This window comes from Meles meles, chromosome X, assembly GCF_922984935.1.
Source record: "Meles meles chromosome X, mMelMel3.1 paternal haplotype, whole genome shotgun sequence".
NCBI lineage: Eukaryota > Metazoa > Chordata > Mammalia > Carnivora > Mustelidae > Meles > Meles meles.
In genome coordinates, this window is record NC_060087.1 from 95,156,168 (window position 1) to 95,172,333 (window position 16,166).

Below are 16,166 nucleotides of genomic sequence, written 5' to 3' on the forward strand. Positions count from 1 at the left end.
AAAAATAAGAGCTATTTATATATTATTTTTTTAATGATTAAGAATTTCTGACAAAACCTATTGAGGGACGGGGTGTTGGGCTGGCGGACAGAGTGTGGCCATTGCCAAATTAGAACATCACCATTTTCTTGCTTGTGCACCACTGACTTGGTTCAGGTCGTGATTGCTTTGTGTAAGATTGTTAGAACACCTCCAGTGTATTCAGAGACGGTCTGAGTGACTGTGGAATGCCTTGAAGGCAATAGAAAGCAAAGAGAAACTGGTACTCACAGAAGTCTTGAGTGATGACGGAGGTGCATTTCAGGTACCATGGAAATCTCACCGGCCGGGCCCATTTCCCCACCCTGGCAACAGAGGTTGACACCACCTCAGATAAGTATTCCAACCTCTACATGTATGTGGGCTTATTCCTAAGCCTCCTGGCCATTCTCCTCATCCTGCTCTTCACAATGCTCCTTCGGCTCAAACACGTCATCTCACCCATCACTTCTGAGAACACCGAAAGTGTCCCTCAGTTCACAGATGTAGAGATGCAGAGTCGAATCCCCACTCCTTAAAGCCAGGCTGACGACAGGTTTAGTGGATCTCAGTAAACCCTTGGATGTTGATGTCCAGAAAAGCTTATTTTGTTGCACGTGGCTTCTCGTGTAGGGAAATCAACAAGTTGTTTATTGAATAAGCTGTTCGTGGTTTTTGTGTGTGTGTGTGTGTTGTTCTTTATCTTGATTCTGCTTGTGGGATATCTAAAAGGCTTAAGACTCGTTCTGTGTCAGGAATAAAGGAAATGGCAGCTGGTTGGGAGGGCAGGTTGCCATAGAAACCAAAGAGAGCCTGGGCCTTGAGCAAACCTCAGACCACAGAAATTCATATGCAGCTATTGTAAAAAACACAGGATCCCTGGAAGTTCCGAGAACAAGAAAGATCTCCTTTCACAGGGATTAGTGGTTCAAAGAGGGTACCCCTGAGAAAAGGACAAGCTTTAATTGAGCACTTGGACCCTAAAGACTGGCCTCTGCTGACATAAAGCTAAATCATGTCAGAGGTTAATAGAAGGGACCACAAACCCTTTTTCCAAAGAAACTTTGATTTTTATCATCCAAGGCCATTGGGTTCGTCCCAAACCAAAGAAGAGATTTAAAGAAACTGTTGGAGTTTAAAGAGCAAGTTTGCAGAAAGAAGTTGTTAGTCAACAAATTCATCAGAGAGGGAAAATGTGCATTTTATATCTGTGTTATTACTATTACTAGACTTTCAAAAACTTAGATAATGGCAGATGTATTACAAAAATCCGGAATTATGAGCTTCCCCCAAACCAAGGGTAAAGTAAGTCCAAATGTGGTCATGACAATGAAACTTCCATTATATGTGCAGTTTCTTTTTTTTTTTTTAAGATTTTATTTATTTATTTGACAGAGAGAGATCACAAGTGGGCAGAGAGGCAGGCAGAGAGGGTGAGAGGGAAGCAGGCTCCCTGCAGAGCAGAGAGCCCGATGCGGGACTCGAGCCCAGGACCCTGAGATCATGACCTGAGCCAAAGGCAGCGGCTTAAACCACTGAGCCACCCAGGCGCCCCCATTATATGTGCAGTTTCTTTAACTTTTTCCTCCCTCCCTGTCATGTTCCAGGATTGAGTTGCACCAAAATATGAATTTTGTTTAAAGATGGCCCTGGCGAAAAAGACCCAACTAGACTTTAAAGCAGAAATGAAATAATCTTGGTATTCTGTTACTGTATGATTGTGGCTTTGGACAAAACATTCAAGCCTCTGGGTGCCAGGTTTTTCTTTCTGAAAAATGATCAGAGAGCTATATAGTCACAGGGCTCCTTTTAGATCTGAATGTAAGAAAAAGACAAAGGAGGAAAAAACTAAACACCACCCTCCTACAAATCCTTATTAAGATCAATGTCCTCAAATGGCACATTTGTCTTTCCTGGAAAATGCATTTCCCTTCCTGATCTCTGCCAAAAGATGAAGTGTTTCGCTTATTACCTATAAGAGAAATATATTTTTAAAAAATTTCATTCTCATAAGTAGCCTAGTATGCCAGTAGTACAGAATTTGATTTTTTTAAAAAACGAACATTCCAAAAGGGAACCAAAGGAGATGAGTCCTGTTTACAAATTAGAAATGAGAAGGCGGGTCATCTACTTGCCGCCAAAAAATGAACACGCACGTTGTCAATTTCTACCTGCTTAAAATAATTCTACCCGCCTTAAAAAATAGTTCTCTCTGGCCCCTAAAGGGTGGTCATCAAATGTCACAGGGTGCTCCCTCGGGAACTGCAGGTGTGGTGAGGGAGAAATGGTCTGGACTGGACCGCAGGTTAATGCCCCCTCCGCCAGACATGCAGCTCTATCTAGTCTGTTACCAATTTAGATTGGCCCCTTTACTCTGATCTAAATCTAGCTTGGTGGTGAAATTCCCAAGTGCTTTCTACTTTTATACAGAGTCATTTGCCAATACTCTTCTCTCCAAGGGGCTGCAAAGTGTGAAATCCCCACATGCAGAGCTAAACTTAGCAGCAAGTCTGCTGCCTCTGGCTCACTTGTTACAATAAGCGGACCTTGAGAGTTGGCAGCTGCATTCTGCACCATTCAGAAGAGATCAGCAAGCAGGCTAAGACTCCAATAGGGCATATACTTCCCTTAAGGCATTACATTTTCCAAAACACATAGTGACGCTTATATTCTTACATTTGGTGGTTCAAGTTGTGTCTGCCTTCAACAGCCAGACTCCACATACCCTTCAACATTTTAGTTCTTAGCAGCCTTACATGGACTTCATCGAGGGCTGGCAATGTTTCCCACAACTTCTTAAGGACACACATATCCCCTTGCTCCAGGCTCTCCCTTTTGTGCTCACAGTATTTGAATGCACTTTACAGTTAGGAAGTCAGTGGCTGGATAACATGAAGGAACTGATGAGACTTTCAACAGCAGTGACTAGCAAGATACTCAATGCCTTGTTCCCCGAGCTGATGAAGAAACAGGCTACAAATTCATTTCTGTCCACCTGACCTCCTGAACCCTAATTTCTAGAGCTTAATACTGCTCTTTAATCACTGACTTGGATGAAGAGTCCTAACTTATGATTAGGTTACTCACCTGGAAAACAACCACCCTCTTTCATCACAATTGTCCCATGGGATCCAGATCTTCACTGAGCATTAACCAAAACCCACAGCACAGTTGCACTAAAATGGTGACCTAACCAACCCCCCCCACGCAATTTCTGGTGATAACATAAATGGAGATGCATCTAAGCAGATGTGTCATTATGGTGACTCACATGGTATTTAATCTTTAGGAAAATAAACCGAATGTTTTCATCATAGCAAAATTACTGTAAAGACAATAATTTTTCCATTTGTATTAAATTATATTCTATCCCTTGATATATTAATTAACATATATTACTACTCAAATAGGCAGCTAGAGCAATCAGTGGGCATAATTTGAATTTATCCATCTATCCAAAATGCTGACTTGGCAACTCCCTCCCTCATCCCCACTCTCCAAAAGTTGCATGGTAACCTAAATGTATATAAACAGGTAATTTATGTGTAGATGTACTCTGTTTTAAGGTGAAAGAATGATTCTTTACTTTTTATTATGCGGACCCATACAAAATTATCATTTCCATAGGTCAAAAGTACTCAACTCTCCACAATTTCATGTAATTCAACTTAATAAAAAGAAGACTCACATATGAACTTTCTAAATGGTACACTCTCCTAATATGTTTAAAAATAATTCAATTTCTAAAAATGTACTTTGCATACATTTCAGAATCATGGGTTGTATAAAACAAGGTATATTGTAAAAAGACGTATGTATTATGTATTAGGCAGGAAATATTTAGGTTAATCAAGTAAAGATGTGTTCATCCAGCCTAACCTTCCCATCCATGCCAAATCTGAAGCTTTGGACTCATAAGTGACTTTGACTGCTACAGACCCCACTGTACTTACTACGTAGGTCAGAGAGGTCCACTTGATTCAATGAAATGGCTATATTTAGTAATACATTTATTCACCTGCATTTGTACTAAAGGAACTTTTTTTTAACAAAATGAAGAACTGTGTAAAAAAATTTGGTTTCTTTTGTTTGAAGTTGTCAATATTTCAGATAGATTCATATGGTATAAAAAAACCCTAATATTTCAATTACTATTTAGCATGTCATTTTTGCTCCCTGGAAAATAAACTTCTTGGTTTGCTGATAACACATATCTATTGTCTAAAGAATGTAAAGAACATTAGTCTCTTCACCCTGGTATAAATTGGAACAGCTGCCAATTTGTGGAGTTTGTAATTTTTTTTTTTTTATTTTTGAGAGAGAGAGAGAACGTACACATGCATGTGCATGAGCAGGAGAGGGAAGGAGCAGAAAGAGGGAGAGAGAATCCTAAGCAGGCTCCGCACTCAGCACATTGCCTGACTCACGGCTTGATCTCATGACCTGGAGATCATGACCCGAGCCCAAATCAAGAGTCATACACTTAACTGACTGAGATGCCCCTGTGGGATTCATAATTTTGAGATGTCGTTATTTCTTCTTATTCCCCAATCTCCCAGGCTTTATTTTCTTCTGATTTGCAAAGTTATTGACACATTTGTTTCTATAGTAGTAAGTTGTGAAAAATAGACAATGAATGCCAGCTTCCAGTGAAAGTGATCCAAGAGTGAGATAAGGCATCTAAAGTATCAGTCTTTCAACATTTCCCTCGCCTCATAGGTTATCATTCTTAATGTACCTATCCCCGTGCTTTCTTTATTTGATCCTCACAGCCACTCTGTGAGTAACTGAGTGGAGGTATTACTATCTGTGTTACGTGAACACAGAGGTGAGGGAGGCATTCATGGCTCATTACACAGGCTGAGTCAAGACGACACTGTCAATCTTTGAACTCCTAGTTTAGTACTCATCCCACCATGCTTTGCTTTCTGAGCACTGAATAGATATTTCAAAGCTTTCCATGCTGGAATACTCCAAGTTCTGCCAGCAACAATTGAGCTCTCTAGATGATTAACTCTCTGTGTCCAAATTCAAAACAAATAGGCAGAATTCCTCCATCTCTTCAATTTTATAGCCAGAGCAATGTATATTAACAGACTGTAGGAAAGTTTACACAAAGGCAGATCCTGCAGCTTTAATTTACATGAATGAAGGAAGAGGCAGAAATATGGATTATCAACCGCAATGCAAATTCCAATCCTCTGATAGGTTGACTTAACGTCCACAGTCAATGCCAATCCCTCATATGCATGATTATCTCTCGTCTCACCCCTAGAAAAGAGAACAACCCCCTGTTACGTAAAAATAGTGCACTTTTAAAAAACTGTGTAGTGATCTACATGCAAACAACAGTTCTATTTGTGCTCTATAATAGAGCAATGACATTAAAAGGGAGAGAATTGTTGGCTAAAGGAGGGTCCTCCAGCCACAAAGAATGAATTGTTGTACCTGTAGGAAAAGGAGACAAAAATACGGAACATAGGTACGGCAGGACAAGGAAGTGCACCTATTAAATATAAGTGAGGAGATTTTGAAAGATAACTTGAGCAATTCTAGGTATTCCGATTCATTTTCACATCAAGTAATTATTGAGGACATCAGGTATGGACACAGAGGAGAATAAAAGAGACAGATTGTACAGTGTACTAGACTAGGTTCTGCAGATCTAATCTGCAGTGGGCAAGTTTGCAATCTGGCAAAGATAATGAGTACCTAAATTCATTCATTCATTTATTCACTCATTCAACATTTATTCAGCACCTCCTGTGTGTGCTAGCAGTGAACACTAGGCACAGCCTATGCCCTGGTGAAGGTTATAGCGTACTGGGATAGACAACACCAATAAGATTGTTATGGGGATACTATGTTCTAAAGACAAGGCATAGAGTGCTTGGGTACAGATAAAATGGCAGGGATGCTGCCTTTCCAGGCCTAGAGTGTCAGGAAATACTTGACTGAGGAGATACTATCTAAACTAAAATCTAACGGATGTGTAAAAGGAGAGAAGGGGGCAAACCTTCTATAGTGGACAATGCTATAGTTTTTTGTTTTATTTTTGGTACAAAGAGGAAGAGAACTCTTGCAGGACTATGGAGGACAGATCGAAGAGTGGCAAGAGTGGATGTAGGGTGACCACTTGACAGACCATGGCAGTGATTCAGAATGGTAGTAATACCTTAGACTTGCCACCAACAAGTGGTAGTAGGTAGAGATAAAGAGAAGTGGGTAGCTTGGAGATAGACTTGGAAGATAACATCAGCATTACTTGGTGATGAATTAAATAAGCAGTAAGTGGGGTAAATAAGAAGGAGGAGTCTAGAATGACTGGTTTGAACAAGAGTGGTGGCTTTATTCACTGAGACACAGAACACTGGAGGAAAACTGGATCAAAGGAGATATGAATTTGGTTTCAGACATGTTTAATTTAATGTACCTCTGAGGCATCTATATGCAGTATTGAATAGACCATTGAATATACAGGTCTGGAGCTCACATGAACATAAACATTAGAGGTGTTCATGGATGTGATTGCTCAGGGAGGAGGCTGTAGAGTAGACTGAAGAAAGGACAATAATGTAATACAGAGTAAGTCCAAATATGCTCCTCCCTGTTTGGGGATGATTAGGGACTTATCAAGCAGGTTGGAAAGAAGATTAGGCTTAAGGGTTTTCAAACTAAGATTGCCCAGAGAAGCTTGGGAGCAGAAGTAGAAAGTCCTTTGGGGAGAGGGAGGACTTCAGCCTGCAGAGACCAAAATCAAACATTAAGTACAAAGGTTCAGAACAGGATCAGAAATAAGATGGAAATAGAGCCAATAATCAGAAGCCAGAAACTAATGGAGCAATGTAGGTACAGGTATAGAATAATATAAAGAGGATCCCAAGAGTCTGCAGTGACAAAGCGTGGGTTGGCAGACACAAGAATGTGATTGTGTGGATCATGGCTCCAGCTGGAAGCAGGTGGCATTCTCAAAAAGGGAGAGTAAAGAAACTTTAAGGAAAGGAGTATTTACAAAGGGGTCGGTAAGATTAAGGGCTAACAACAGATGGCAGAGCACCTAAGGACTAGCAGCAACAGAAAGCTCCTATGACCACTCCTGGGCTTGAAGGGGACAAGGGGAGGGAATCATGACTGGAATCTGGCCTGACATGTAGCCATGAGGAAGAAACCAAAAACCTATGGCCTTAGATAAAGAGACAAAGCCAGTAGGGGGCTGAAGAATTAAATATCCCACTTTGTCTTCCACCTTCCATTCTGCTGTTGCAGACAGAATCTACCCAGATGCCACAGGGCAAACAAGCCCAGGTAACGCAATTTGTAGAGGTCAGCTTCCTAAAAAAAGAGCAGAGTGGAGAAGCTTTATGCACATGGACATGGAGAAGACAGGGAATCTCCAGCACAGAAGTAAGTAGCCATATTGGGATGGCTTAAAGATCTGACTAGAGGTTTCCTGAATAAGATTTTACCAAAAAGCGATAAAGCATACTACTGGCTTTGAAAGTAGTTATATCATTCAGTCCGATCAGAAAAACCAAAACCACTCTAGCTTTCCAATGGAGGGAATTTATGATACATATGATAGAAGAAAACTGGGAAGAGTGAAACAACCTACAGATGAGCAGAAGCAGAAAGACACCACCAATCCCAGAGCTTAAGAAGTAATGGGAAGAGGTAATATCATCAGAGCTCAGCAGCTGAGACCCTCTTTGGTCCCCAAAATCATGGGACCACAGAAGGGGCTATCTGGTAGAATCTGGGACCCTAATGGAAAGGGATCTTTGGCAGGAGCTACAACCATGAAGGAGAAGGAGTTTGAGCCATTTTTGGAAAAGCGTGTTGTGGCTGATTCATGTGTTCTATGGCAGAAAGGCTAGTGGAAACATACATGCCATAGATCTTTTGTTATGGACATTGGTGTATTTCCTTACACCATGTCTGCGTAGCATGGGTAGAGTGTTACTATAAGAGCTAGCTAGAAGCAGAATTCCTCTCAGGAAGAAAACTGTCCTGATCTGGCAGAACACTTATTAATAGGCCATTTCAGTTGTGGAAAGATAACACTCAGAGTGGAGCTGTTTGAGCTAGAAGCAAGAAATAGATGGATAAACTGTAACATAAGAAATGAACATGTGTTTGAAGGATTTGTTGGCCATGAACTAGACATGACAGGTAAAAAAATTACAAAGTAGACAAGGGGACCTAGCAACATGGCAGGAGGCTAGAGGCCAAGCAAGAAGGAGAACCAATGAAGATTCTCCCTTAGAAGAACTTTGAAGAACAGCAATGGTTAATGTTCAATTTTAAGCCTTTTGCTGTGATGGCCTAAAATATAACCCTCCTCAATGCCCCCCAAACCTTCATTAAAGTCTGCAACTCATGCTGCCTGGAAATATCAGTACTTTGGTAAGCGAAGGGGCAGAAGATGGACTACAAACACAGAAGGCAAAACAGAGCAAAAATGGTGAATTTGGCAAAAGCAGAAACTTGGACACAAAGGTTAATAAAAGAAATATAAGACTTCCTTTTACCCCAAACCTTAGACACTAAAACTCATTAGAAGCCTAGAAAACACACCTAAATCAAGCCCTTCAAAATTTAACATTTCAGACTACCAGAATATCCAATATTTGTTCACCAGTCTAATAAATATGCAGGTGATGCTGAAATCTGCTAGCTGATTTTTTTTAAAGATTTTATTTATTTATTTGACAGAGAGAGAGATCACAAGTAGGCAGAGAGGCAGGCAGTGAGAGAGGGGGGAAGCAGGCTCTCAGCCGAGCAGAGAGTCCTATGTTTGTAATTTAAAGGGAGTGGAGTTGAAAAATAAAATAAAATAAATAAAGGGAGTAGGGTTTACAGACAAAGAATTTTATCTTATTGCGCTTCTAGTAATGAAGATTCCCCAAAATACAGCAGGTTTTTGTTTGTTGTTTGTTTTTTGTAGAGTAGGCTATTGTTGAAACAGTTCAAGAAGGCTAATGACCATTCTGAGATAATGATAATAAAAATCACTAACATATTTTGAAGACTCATTATATGTTAAGCTATATGCTTAATATTCTACATGCATTCTTATTTAAATAACAAAATCCACAAAGTAGGTATTATTATCCTTATTTTACCTAGAAGAATATTAAGGCTTACAAAGTTTAAATAACTTGCCCTAGGTCATGCAGCTAATAAATGACACAGAACTGACATTCTAACCCATCACCAACTGACTCCAGAAGTCATTTGCTACCATTATGCTCTACTTCCTACTTAATTCTATAGGAGCAATTCATATATTGGCTTAGAAGATGGCCTGGGAGAATTCTAATTGTAAGATTCTATATGTGTGCATGTGTATAAATATGTCCATGTGCATGAGCTGTATGTGTGTGTACATCTCTACATAAAACACTAGGGAAAGACACTCTTTAATCCATGGAAAATATGAATACAAGATGACCCTCTCAAAAGAAAAAAAATCAACATAAATTGACATTGATACAAATTGAGAAAATTGAGAGGAGGTTGTAAAATTTTGGTTGACAAGACATGGGAAGTGACGAAGTCCTATAAAGTTGACCAAGGTGGAACTAGATGGCCTGAGAACCATGATTAGAATGTATTGAAACATCAACTACTTCAATTGTAATATAACTGGACCACCTGTGATGTTGAATCAGAAAAATAAAGATCTATATGGCATCTGAAAAAAGGACACAAAGAATTGGCCATTGTTTATGAAACAATAGTACCTTTTTAAAAGTTTGGGATTTTTTGTTTTTTAGTAATTTCTACCCCCAGTGTGGGGCTTGAACTCATGACTCTGAGATCAAGAGTCACATGCTCTACTGACTGAACCAACCGTGTGCCCCACAACAGTACTTGGCTGCCTCAGTCAGTGGGGTATGCAACTCTTGATCTCAGGGTTGTGAGTTCGAGCACCAAATTGGGCATAGAACTTACTGTAAGAAAAATTTACTCAAAATTTTAAGCCTACAGAAACGTGCAAAGAAATACTAGAAAAAATATCGCATTTTACTTGTAAACCCATTACTACACTTTGGCAAGTCTTAACACTTTGCCATATACTAGCTTCAGCTTTTTTAAGAGAAATAAAATATTATAGGCAGAACTGAAGTTTCTGTGCTCTCCCACTTAATTCTATTCCTCTGCCCTAGAGCTAACTACTGAGAACTAAAGTCATCACCTCTACTATCTTTGGACACTGAGGACTGAAATGACTTACCATCCCCCCACCCCACATATGCCTCATTCTTGACATTAAAATGATGACTCTTTCAGGAGATTCTTGTCCAAGCAAATGGCTTGATTGTTTGTTATTAGCAACTTCCAAAAAGACTCATCAGATTTTCAATAGAAAGTGTCAATGGCAGTTTGTTTGTTTGTTTTTAGATTTTTATTTATTTATTGGACAGACAGAGATTACAAGTAGGCCGAGAGGCAGGCAGAGAGAGAGGAGGAAACAGGTTCCCCGCTGAGCGGAGAGCCTGATGTGGGGCTCAACCCCAGGACCCTGGGATCACGACCAGAGCCAAGAGCAGAGACTTCAACCCTCTGAGCCACCCAGGCACCTCTCAATGGCAGTTTTACCCTAAGATTCTTTGACTACCTCTTCTCAAAATCCTCCCATTGCTGTTGTCACAAGTCCTGGACTGTTATATCATGGTCCTTATCCAGTCCTAATCAAGATCCCACATTATAAGACCCACATTGAACAAAACTTCCAATTCTCAATAAATTCTGACCTTTTCTTTTTCCCTCTGAGATACTACCAAAGCTTCGGGAAGGTGGTATTCTCCCCAGATAAACTCCACAAGTTGTGTTGATGCCATTTGAGAAGCCAGCATTTGACACATTATTCTCAAATTGGTATTCATTATTACAATGCATGATTTAATTTGTTTCCTACATAGGTATGTGTCCATATGATATGTAATATTGCCTTAAAATGCATGCCTTTAAACTTCATATGAATATACTATATGTACATATCCTTCTGCAAGTTATGATGATGATGATGCTTATTAGGTTTCTGATATTTATCATTAATTTTCACTGTTGTGTTCCATTGTATAAATATACAGCAGCCTCCCCCCCCATCCACAGTTTTGCTTTCTGCAGTTTCATTTACCCATGGTCAAACTGTGGTCCAGAAGCAGATGATCTTCCTTTTGATGTACAGTCAGAAGGTCAATAGTAGCCTAACACTACATCACAATGCCTAATCATTCACCTCACTTTATCTCATCATGTGGAGACCACATTCACATGGCTTTTATCACAATATATTGTTATGATTTTTCTATTTCATTGTTATTGTTGTTAATCTCTTACTATGCCTAATTTTATACGTTAAACATTATCACAGGTACACCCATATAGGAAAAGACAGTACATAGGAGTTCAGTACTACCCTTGATTTTAGGCATCCACTAAGGCTCTTGGTATGTATTCCCCATGGAGAAGGGGAACCTACTGTATCACACTTGCTTTATCCACTTTCCTTGATGAGTGTTTACTGTAGTACTATAGAAGTACAACAGCTTTCTTGTGTTTAGTATTTGCCAGGTATATTTTCACATACTTTTACCTATAGTATGTGTTCTTTTTTTAACTTTGTACCTTTGTTTTTTTAGCTTTGTACCTTATAGGTACAATATTAGTTAGATTTAGCTTTCTTTTTTTTTTTTTTAAGATTTTATTTATTTATTTGACAGAGAGATCACAAGTAGGCAGAGAGGCAGGCAGAGAGAGAGGAGGAAGCAGGCTCCCCACGGAGCAGAGAGCCTGATGTGGGGCTCGATCCCAGGACCCTGAGATCACGACCTGAGCCGAAGGCAGCGGCTTAATCCACTGAGCCACCCAGGCGCCCCTAGATTTAGCTTTCTTATTGCATCTAAAAGCTGCGTGTTTTAACTGGTGAGTTTAGCCCATTTATATTTACTGGGATTACCAATATATTTTGACAAATCATTGTCATTGTATTATTTCTCTTGGTTTTTATTTGTTTCTCCCTCCCCATATTTCATTCAGTGGCTTAATTTTTAATTTTTTTTGTTCTCTACTAATTTAGAAATTAGGTATTTTATTTCTATTTTTTAGTGATTTACCTTACAACATTAAGATATTTTACTTAGTGTAAAATGTAAAGTTCATCAGCATGTCTAGTCTCTTTCATAGTACAATGAGCAGTAGGATTTTTTCAGTATAATTTCTTTTCTCTCATCTTCTATACTACTTTTTAAACATCTTATTTCCATCATTTCAGTTTTTATTTTTCATTTTTATTAAAGTAATCTGTGAACAAATATTAAAATTCTTGAAACATCTTGAGTAAAAAAAGCCTTAGACAAATGGTAGGTATTTTATGATCACATTCATATTAATTTCTAGAACTGTGCTGTCCAATCCAATAGTTACTGGCTATGTGGGGCTACTGAGCACAGGGAGTTACTGAGCTAATGGGGCTTCTGATATATAATTACTCTAAGTTAAGATGTACTATAACTGTAAATTGCATGCTGGATTTCAAAGACACACCATGAAAATAAGGATGTAAAATATCTCATTCATGATTTTTATGCTGATTACTTGTTGAAAATGGGAACATTCTGGAAATTTTGGATTAAATAAAACACATTATTTAATTTAGTCATCTGTTTCTTTTTACTTTTAGTAACATGGTTTATAGAAAACTTAAAATTGCACATGTGGTTACAATTTTGACTCACATTATTTTTCTATCTGAGAGTGCTATTCTTTTTTCAATTTTTTTTTTAAAGATTTTATTTATTTATTTGACAGCCAGAGATCACAAGTAGGCAGAGAGGCAGGCAGAGAGAGAGAGGAAGGGAAGCAGACTCCCCGCTGAGCGGAGAGCCCGATACGGGGCTTGATCCCAGGACCCTGAGATCATGACCTGAGCCGAAGGCAGCAGCTTAACCCACTGAGCCACCCAGGCGCCCCCTGAGAGTGCTATTCTAAAAGAAGCAAATCTTACCTATGGTGAAAAAAGTCTAAACAGTAGTTTCTTTTGGAGAGATGGGGGTGAGTATCAACAGAGAAAGTCAAGAAGAAACTTCTTAATGGTGATAGGTATGTTTTACGGATTGATGGAGGTTAGCATTACACAGGTTTTTAATTTGTCAAAATTTAGACTTTTAAGCTCTAATTAATGGTATGCATGCCAAACTGTTTAGGGTGAATTATATTGATATTTTCAATTTATTTTGAAATGCATCAAAAACTAAGAAGATTTGAGGGATGTATAAAGGATGCATAAATAAGAAGTTGTATGATGAAAACATTGCAAAGTGTTCATTTTAGAATATAAGCGGTGGGTATACATTTGCATACTGTACAGTGCTTTCAATTTTTTGGTTATGTTTGAAAATGTCCATTACAAAACGATGAATAAAATTATACACGTGGATAATTTTAGAAGTTAAACACATGAAACAGTGGTTTTCAAGACACTGGTTATCAGGCAGTTAAGGACACCTGTTTGTAGATATGAGAAGCAAATGAAATGACTCCTACAATGGCCTTAGCTTTAAGAGATTTTCAAAGCCATAGCATAGGGAAGTATTGAGGCAAAGGCCAATGGACTTTCTCTGTCGATATAGCGGAGTCTGGAGACACCAATGCAACAAAAGTTAATAAGAAAGAAGCAGGACCCCGGAGACCAGCAGAGGACTGCCCTTAAGTATATCCAACAAATGAGATAAAATGAGGTCCATATCAATAATCATATGAATGCAAATGATCTAAAGATCTAAATTAATAGGCAACATTTGTCACATAGAATAAAAAACTAAAGGGATGCCTGGGTAGCACAGTCAGTTAAGTGTCTGACTCTTGGTTTTGGCTTAGGTCATGATTTCATGGTCGTGAGATCAAGCCCCATGTAGGGCTCAATTCTCAGCAGGGAATTTGCTTGAGAGTCTCTCTCCATCCACCTCTGACCCACCAACTCATTCTCTCTCTGTTAAATAATTTTTTCAAATTATTTTTAAAAAGATTTTTAAATTTTTTTTTAAAAGAAAAAAGTTAAGACTCTATGATATGCTACTGGCAGGAAAAACACTTTAAATATTAAAAAATACAAATAGGTCCCAAGTAAAAGAATAGAAAAAATATAGCATGAGAACATTAAATAAAAGAAAGTGGGGGGAGGGGGCACGGGGCACCTGGGTGGTTCATTCGGTTAAGTGTCTGACTTCTGCTCAGGTCATGTTCTCAGGATCCTGAGATCAAGCTCCACATCAGACTCCCTGCTCAGTGGGAAATCTGCTTCTCCCTCTGCCCCTGCACCCTGCTCATGCTTGCTCTCTCTCTCTCTCTCTCAAATAGATAAAACCTTTTAAAAAAAATACAAAGAAAGTTGGAGTGGCTATAGTAATATCGAACTCAATTTCAGAGCAAAATATTACCAGGGATAAAGTATTTTATTTTGTAATGACAATGAGGTCAATTAATCAAGAAGACACAACAATCCTAAATGTTTATGCACTAAATTATGAGGCTTTAAAATTCATTAATCCAAAGTTGATAGCACTGCAAGGAAAATCAGATAAACCCACAATTATAATCTAGGAGTCCCTATGCTCCTTCCTGAATAATGGGTAAAACAAGTGGGTAGAAAATTAGCAAAGATATAGTAGACTTAAACACTACTATCACCTAGCCTGACTTGATTGCCATGTATAGAACACATAATCCAACAACACTAGAATGCAGTTTCTTCTCAAATGCTCAGGGAATATTTACCAAGACAGACCATATTCTGAGCCATAAAATAAATGTCAATAAATTCAGAAGGATTCAAATCATTCAAAGTTTGTCCTTTGACCACAACGGAGTTAAATCAGAAATCAGTAACAAAATGATCTTTGGAAATTCCTATAATATTTACAAATGAAATAATATTTCTAAATAAAGCATTTATCAAATAAGAACTTAAAAGGAAAATTAAATAATAATTTAACTAAATGTAATTTAAGCACAACTTATCAAAAATTATAGGATGCTACTAAAACTATGCTTAGGGGAAATTTATAGCACAAGGTGCCTCTATTAAAAAAGAAAGACGGAAAAAAAAAAAAGAAAGATGGGTTCAAAGTAATAATGTCATTGTGCACCTTAAGAAACTAGAAAAAGAAAAAATTAAGCCTAAGGTAAGCAGAAGAAAGGAAATAATGAGGATCAAAGCAGAAATTTATGAAGTAGAAAACAGAAAAACAACAGAGAAAAATCAGTGAAACCAAAAGCTGGTTCTTTGAGAAGACCAATAAAATTGGAAAACCACTAGTGAGATTAATCAGGAAAAAAGAGAGAAGATGCAAACTGGAAATAGCTGGAATGAGAGAGGGGATATCATGACAGAGTCTACAGATATTAAAAGAAGTGATAAGGGAATAATTTCACTCTATTCCCATAAATTTGATGAATTAGGCAAAATGAACAAATTCACTGAAAGGCACATATTACCAAAGTTCACACAAGATAAAGCAGATAATCACACAAGATAATCTGTAATATATATATATAACAGGTAAAAATCCTCCTACGAAGAAAACCCTAGCCCTTCTGACTTTACTGATGAATTCAATCATACCTTTAAAAAAATAAATAATAACAATTTTATATAAATTCTTCCAAAAAATTTAAGAGAAGGAATACTTGAACTCATCATTATCCTGATATGGAAACCACACAAGGACATTAAAAGAGAAGCAAATTATAAATTAATAGCCTCATAAACATAAACATAAAAATTTATAATATATTTTAGGAAATGAATCTAGCAAGGTATAAAAAATATAGCCCATCATTATCAAGTGGGTTTTATCCCACAAGCACAAGGTTAGATTTACATTCACAAACCAATGTAATTCATCATATTAACAAACTAAAAAGAGAAAAATATAATCATCTTAATAGACACAGAAAAAGTATTTGACAAAATTTATTGATGGTAAAAACACTTGACAGACTAAGAATAGAAGGGAACCTCCTCAACCCATTAAGGTTCATGTCCAAAACCCTACCACTAATCCCATATTTAATGGTGAAAAACTTCATGCCTCACTCCAAAGGTGAGGAACAAAATAGGAATGTCTGTTTTGCCACTTCTA

The 16,166-nt window shown here is 38.0% G+C and overlaps 1 protein-coding gene across 1 annotated transcript; it reads left to right on the top strand.

Annotated features, from left to right (window-relative positions):
• The first annotated feature begins 284 nt into the window (after nucleotides 1-284).
• Nucleotides 285-557, top strand: SERTM2 (serine rich and transmembrane domain containing 2). Its single transcript, XM_045994917.1, has one exon. The coding sequence runs from the start codon at nucleotides 285-287 to the stop codon at nucleotides 555-557; it is 273 nt and encodes a 90-aa protein (XP_045850873.1).
• The last annotated feature ends 15,609 nt before the right edge of the window (nucleotides 558-16,166 follow it).